Source organism: Sinocyclocheilus anshuiensis, unplaced genomic scaffold, assembly GCF_001515605.1.
Source record: "Sinocyclocheilus anshuiensis isolate Anshui unplaced genomic scaffold, SAMN03320099.WGS_v1.1 scaffold3329, whole genome shotgun sequence".
Classification (NCBI taxonomy): Eukaryota; Metazoa; Chordata; class Actinopteri; order Cypriniformes; family Cyprinidae; genus Sinocyclocheilus; species Sinocyclocheilus anshuiensis.
Window position 1 is genome coordinate 136,090 of NW_015557070.1, and position 6,384 is coordinate 142,473.

At 40.3% G+C, this 6,384-nt stretch overlaps 3 protein-coding genes across 4 annotated transcripts in view; 1 reads left to right on the forward strand and 2 right to left on the reverse strand.

The window, feature by feature from the left end:
- Positions 1 to 1,037, reverse strand: part of LOC107676714 (apolipoprotein L6-like) — a 2,689-nt gene extending 1,652 nt beyond the window's left edge. The window contains exons 1-4 of the mRNA XM_016471358.1: positions 1,020 to 1,037; positions 728 to 919; positions 279 to 335; positions 161 to 203 (exon numbers count right to left, since the gene is read on the reverse strand). Of these exons, the coding sequence (XP_016326844.1) occupies positions 161 to 203; positions 279 to 335; positions 728 to 919; positions 1,020 to 1,037 (310 nt within the window). The remainder of the gene's footprint in view (positions 1 to 160; positions 204 to 278; positions 336 to 727; positions 920 to 1,019) is intronic.
- A 1,471-nt stretch (positions 1,038 to 2,508) lies between these two features.
- rps19bp1 (ribosomal protein S19 binding protein 1) lies at positions 2,509 to 4,886 on the reverse strand. The gene is made up of 4 exons (XM_016471391.1): positions 4,723 to 4,886; positions 4,448 to 4,618; positions 3,183 to 3,280; positions 2,509 to 3,091 (listed from the first exon to the last, which is right to left on the reverse strand). Exons 1-4 carry the CDS (start codon positions 4,769 to 4,771, stop codon positions 2,960 to 2,962), a joined length of 450 nt encoding a protein of 149 aa, XP_016326877.1. The 5' UTR covers positions 4,772 to 4,886; the 3' UTR covers positions 2,509 to 2,959.
- Positions 4,887 to 4,926: 40 nt separating this feature from the next.
- The window catches only part of LOC107676730 (interleukin-2 receptor subunit beta-like), a 16,860-nt gene continuing 15,402 nt past the window's right edge, over positions 4,927 to 6,384 (forward strand). The window contains exons 1-2 of one of the 2 annotated variants that reach the window (XM_016471388.1): positions 4,927 to 4,979; positions 5,247 to 5,375. The gene's annotated coding sequence lies outside the window, so the exon portion shown is untranslated. Of the gene's footprint in view, positions 4,980 to 5,246; positions 5,376 to 6,384 lie in introns of those variants that run through there. The other variant, XM_016471390.1, reaches the window with a different exon arrangement.

Genomic DNA, 6,384 nt, shown 5'->3' on the forward strand with positions numbered 1-6,384 from the left:
AACGATCAATCATGGAAATTATCGAAAATTGACATCACACACACACACACACACACACACACACACATTTCTCAGTACATTCAAACTGTGTAAAATAGATTTACGAAAGGAAATGAGGCTGAAATGTTACAATTCCAATAAAAATAAACAGCTTTCCTACCTGGCAAAAGCCCACTTTTGACACGCAGACCTGTGTCTGACTCCTGCAGAGACAAAATCATCATCAAACCTGACGTCAGCAGCATTCATGAGGACTAGAGAGAGCAGAGACGCTTTACCATCAAACCGGAGGATGAGAAGCGCTTCCCCTTCCCTGCACAATCAGCTCCTCCATCCTGAAGAGTCACAAATCAGTCATTAGTGTTTCAGTGAAGAAATACAAAATAAAGCAGCTTCTGAAAGCATCTGGACACTTTAGTCACACTTGTGTCATTTAGAGACAAAATATCAAAGCAAGTGTTATTAACTGTAAAGAAACACCCTAAAAAGACAGAAAAAACTGATAAAACAATTTAATGCCGGGATTGGCTCAGAGAGAAGCTTTTCCATATTAAGTGTCAGATGAGAACTAAACTCGAAATGAAGTGATCTGAATGTTTTCTGTAGAGCTCCTCAAAGCTGAATCTTGCATCAATGGTTCTGTGTATTACTGTGAAGCTGCTGTACTGTATAAAGTGCTACAGAAATAAACGAGGTGTTTTGAAGCATGTCTGATGTGTGTAAATACGGTTTTCCACTGGTCCAGCAGCACTGAGATGTCCTCATACAGGTGCTGATCCGGGTCACCCCTGACCGGTTCTGATGAAGCTGGACGGGGGGGAATCGGAGGTGACCGGATGTCTCTGTAATCCTCGTCTGCTGGAGGAACGCCACATGAAGCTGTGGTTAGACTGGGTTTGCTGGGAACTGGCGGCTTCACCTGAGACAAAATCATAATCAGCTTCCAGAAGCAATAATTAAAGCATTTCAGTGTGAGTGACTAATGAACCGTTAATAACAACATCCGCTGTGGCTTTTACATCTCTTTCTTGACTCATGCTTTACACAACATTAGATTTAAATGCAAAATAACTGTTTGATTTCCAAATGATAACCGAGTTCATGTGACGACAGTGTAGTGATCATTGCATTCATTCCACATCATAAGCGGTTTAAATAAAGAATACAGTAAAGAGTGTGAAGTACCGTACTCTGGGGTCGGTATTGTCATACTTTTATTCATCAGGGACGCATTAAATTGATCAAAAGTGACAGTAAAGACATTTATAATGTTACAAAATGTTTCTATTTCAAATAAATGCTGTTCTTCTGAACATTCTGTTAATCTGTGAATCCCGAAAAATAAAATGCATCACAATTTCCACAAAAATATTGTGCAGCACGACTGTTTTCAACATTGATAATAATCAGAAATGTTTCTCGAGCAGCAAATCAGCATATTAGAATGATTTCTGAAGATCATGTGACACTGAAGACTGGAGTAATGATGCTGAAAATACAGCTGCGCATCACAGAAATACATTACAGCTTAACAGATATTCACTTAGAAAACAGCTGTATTACATCATAATAATATTTCACATTTTTTACTGTGTTTTTGATCAAATAAATGCAGCCCTGGTGAGCAGAAGACACTCTTTCAGACGCTCGAGCGCTAGTGTAGTAGTGATTTAGTGAAGCTCTGGAGGGAATCTTTACTCTGTCAGGCAGCACTTGCTCATAAAGAGGCACGCAGTGATGGTCAGTCTGAGCCGCTGCTGTGCCAGACGAGGATGAACGACCATCAGAACAGCGCATGATCCTCCTCTGAGACCAGTACAAACTGTTACTCAACAGAAAACAATTAACATTACGTTTAAGCACAAAACTGTCAAACATGCAAGTCTACATGCCTAGTGGTATATTCATTAGCCTTAACGTGACACATGAAGAACAATAACTTACAGTCAGATCGTGATAGTTCTCTACTTCTCAACATGAAGTTCCCCCATCAAAGTTTCCCCTCCTGAATGTGAATTTGGTTTCAGACCTCTCTCTGAGATACAGACGGACTCGTTCATCCAGACGCTCTGCATTCTTCAGCCGGATCAACATTACAGTACATGTGTAGGTGGGCTCAAAGAGAGTTTAGAGTCACGAGAGGGTTTCTGATGAAGTTTAGACGACTGCACACAATGCTTTGCTGTGAATTTATTCATTTGGAAGGTGATGCAATGACAGATCAGAAACACAAGAGCTTGAGAACAGAACAGTCAAGTCACAGGAGATTCAGTCGTGCAATAATTTCATCAGAGCATCTCGAGAGTTCAAGCACCTTTATCAGAAGAACATGTTGCATGCAGAATCTTTCCTATTACAGCTTAAAATATCAGACTTGTGAACTCCACTTAAAGTGACAGAACACCCAGAAAAAAATCAACATTCTGTCATTATATCAGTTCCAAACCTGTATGAGTTTCTGTCTTCTGTTGAACACAAGATATTTAGAATAATGTGTAGCCAAACAGTTGACGGCACCCATTGACATACATAGTATGGAAAAAAATACTATGGAAGTCAATGGGTGCCGTCAACTCATTCTTTAGAAAACACCTGAAAGAAACTCATACAGTTTTGGAACAGTGAATAAATGATGACAGATTTCAGGTGAACTATCTCTTTATTTCAATGCATCCTGGTGACATTAGAAAAAAAAAAAACATGTTTGTTTTAATTGATGTGTTGGGTTTCTGTACTCCGTTCACAGTTTTACAGCAGCAGAATTACACAGCTCTCTAGTTTAACTTCCAGTTACTAATTCTTTGTTTTTCAAAACGCACAAACAAAATTCTTTAAACAAAAGTTCAAAAATCAATCACTGTTGTTCAGTCAAACAGGATTATCTGCAGCGCAGCTTCAGTCAGAGATCATTCCTGATAAATGCGTGATTGTCCCACAGCATGCATCGGTTCTGCAGACGTTAGAGATTTGAGAAATACTCCTTCTGGAACTTCTGGAAGTCCTTCTCAGTGAAGACGGATTCCTCCTCCGGTTTGGAGGCGGGCGGATCGGGTCGATGACAGGCGCGCCGCCCCGAATGCTGCTGGACGATCTAGAGAAAACACACGAGATATCATATAACATCCTCACTGACAGAGCGGGAATCTGCAAGTTCTGCCGGATGAAGCTGAAGGAGATCAGACCTTTCCCGTGTCTCTGCTCGGTGTTTTATGATCAGCGGCCAGGAAATACTCCACATTTGACTTCAGCTGACTCTTCTTCTGCTTCTTTCTGTATTCGTCTGAGGAAAACAGAAACATTCATCAGGTGGGACTGAGAATCTGAAGCAGAACCGGTCGTAACATTAGTGATAGTGTTAGTCTGCTCAAACTGAACGCCTGCCGCTTCTGTGAGTAGTAGGTTGAATGAGCAGGTTTTAAGTAGACTTGAGCAGTTTTGAGCAGGTTTTAAGTAGGTTTGAGGAGCTTACGGGAGTTTTGAGCAGGTTTTAAGTAGGTTTAAGCAGGTTTGAGGAGGTTTGAGGAAGTCTCAGCAGGTCCTAAGTAGGTTTGAACAGTTTTGAGCAGGTTTGAGGAGCTTAAGGGAGTTTTGAGCAGGTTTTAAGTAGGTTTAAGGAGTTTTGAGGAAGTCTGAGCAGGTTTTAAGTAGGCTTGAGCAGTTTTGAAGTAGGTTTAAGCAGGTTTTAATTAGATTTAAGGAGCTTAAGGGAGCTTTGAGCAGGTTTTAAGTAGGTTTGAGGAGCTTAAGGGAGTTTTGAGCAGGTTTGAGGAGCTTAAGGGAGTTTTGAGCAAGTTTTAAGTAGGTTTAAGGAGTTTTGAGGAAGTCTGAGCAGGTTTTAAGTAGGCTTGAGCAGTTTTGAGCAGGTTTTAAGTAGGTTTGAGCAGGTTTTAAGTAGGTTTGAGGAGCTTAAGGGAGTTTTGAGCAGGTTTTAAGTAGGTTTAAGCAGTTTTGAGGAAGTCTGAGCAGGTTTTAAGTAGGCTTGGGCAGTTTTGAAGTAGGTTTAAGCAGGTTTTAATTAGATTTGAGGAGCTTAAGGGAGCTTTGAGCAGGTTTTAAGTAGGTTTGAGGAGGTCTGAGCAGGTCTGCGGAGTTTTTAGGAAGTCTGAGCAGGTTCTAAGTAGGTTTGAACAGTTTGAGCAGGTTTTAAGTGGGTTTGAGCAGGTTTGAGGAGGTCTGAGCAGGTCTGCAGAGTTTTTAGGAAGTCTGAGCAGGTTCTATGTAGGTTTGAACAGTTTTGAGCAGATTTTAAGTGGGTTTGAGCAGGTTTGAGGTGTTTTTAGGAAGTCTGAGCAGGTTCTAAGTAGGTTTGAACAGTTTTGAGCAGGTTTTAAGTAGGTTTAAGCAGGTTTGAGGAGGTCTGAGCAGGTCTGAGGTGTTTTTAGGAAGTCTGAGCAGGTTCTAAGTAGGTTTGAACAGTTTTGAGCAGGTTTGAGGAGGTCAGACTCACCCAGAGCAGACCGGATGTGCTTGTCTTTGACCGTGTTTGTGCTCCGCGCTGATCCTCCGGGTCGCTGCAGCCGCCGGATCCGCCTCTGAACGCCCTGTTTATCGGTGCTGATCTGCTCCATCAGCGCGGACTTACGAGAGCCGCTCTTCTTCTGCTTACGCTTCACTCCATCTACAGACACAAACACATAACATCACTTTTTATAGATATAATTTTGCTTACATACCCAAACAATTACAAACTCTTTGGCAAAAGCGATGAACTAATTAACTTACCTTTCTCGCTAAATAAATCAAGTCCTCTTCGGATCACGGATGCTGACATGATCAAACTGATGAACGAGATGAAAATAAATGTAGATAAATATAGAGTACAAGGAAGCGTTCAGTGTTTACGTGCCATGTGAATTCAGCGAGTGCGTCACAACAAAGGCTCGGGCAGAAACACGAGCGGCAGCAGCAAAGTTCCGTGTTTGAAGTGTTGAGAGAAGTTTCTGAACATATTTTGTTGATTTAATAGGCCATTTAAAACGGTCTGTTGACTATGGTCCAATATTTCTTTCTTTCTATTTAATTGTTAATATAAGCTTTTGTAATGGGTCAGATATCAGGCATTTGTTGACCTCTGCTCTGATAAAAGATGAAAGTTCGTCGCACATCATATGAATGTATTATCATATTTCCTCATTTGATAATCATCTTGTGATTTTTTTTAGCTCATCCAGGGATTTTTGACAGCAGTTTTGTAAAAACAGTCCCTGACACGTGTTTGTTTGCCTCTGTCCAAACTTTCAACACAGAAATGTCGAAACGAAAGAGATTTTGAGCATTCATCAGGTTACTGGCGCAGAAACCCAATCCTTTCCTTTTTAACTACTGAAGCTGGTTTTATTGAGATTTTGGAGACTGAAAACACACATCTGGAGTCTGTAAGTTAAAATGCTTTTTCTTTTAACGAGCAGTTCATTTAGCATCCAAGAAATCATTGATTAGTTATTAATTTGAATGCATTCACAAACGGACAAATACAGTAAATAGATGTATTTATATTGTTTAAAAATGTAAATGCAAACTTTTAAAATGCATTCAACAGCAGTTGCAGATTTCGGTGCTACTTGTGGTATAAATGGAGGATTTTAAAGCATGAATTGTTACTCTCACGTGTTAGTCTTCACGGCACTCTGATGTTAAAATGTTCCTTTAAACATAAAATAAATATACGGCATATTTATAGCCTATCATACCTTGTTTGTTGTCACAAGCAAATTATGAGACTTACGAGGTCTGTGTCTATGATAACAACACAGAAGTAGTGTTACAAGCGTGTTGTGTGTGTAATACAGTGTTTATACAGTCTATGGCACGCTGTGTGGTAGAGCAGACGAACACGGCGCATGCGCAGCAGGGGGCGCCAGCGCGACAGTAGCAGCGCACTCATCCTGATGTTAATGTCGAATTACTGCAATTACACGATTGAACTTCTACAAAGCGTCCTGCTGGAGCTCGTAATCACAGCTGGGAGTGTTCCACCTGACCAGCAGGTTCAGGAGTTCAGGAGTTGATAAAGAAGCGCTTAATTTCGACAGGGCGTGAAATTTTTGTTTGTTTGTGTGTTTGTTTTTCGGTAAACCGCAAACAAATCCATGTATTCAAATGTGAAGGTAGCTGAAAATACAGTCAACTTTTCCCCCCTCTTTTCATTTTGTAAGCTCATAATTGGTCGTACAATATAAAAAGTTTGTAATTGTAGCCTAATTACTGAAAGTTTCCATAAAGTGTTACTAGTTTTTAAAAGGAAACGGAGTGTTACACATATCGACTATTAGAAAACATATACAGGTGCATCTGAATAAATTAGAATGTCATGGAAAAGTTCATTTATTTCAGTAATTCAACTCAAATTGTGAAACTCGTGTATTAAATAAATTCAATGCACAC

Excerpts from the sequence above, each read along its gene's own strand:
- rps19bp1 (XM_016471391.1), bottom strand. The coding sequence starts at position 4,771 with ATGTCAGCATCCGTGATCCGAAGAGGACTTGATTTATTTAGCGAGAAA. Across the intron at positions 4,619-4,722 it reads TGATTTATTTAGCGAGAAAG|ATGGAGTGAAGCGTAAGCAG; the intron begins GTAAGTTAATTA and ends TTGTGTCTGTAG. Across the intron at positions 3,281-4,447 it reads GCACATCCGGTCTGCTCTGG|ACGAATACAGAAAGAAGCAG; the intron begins GTGAGTCTGACC and ends TGTTTTCCTCAG.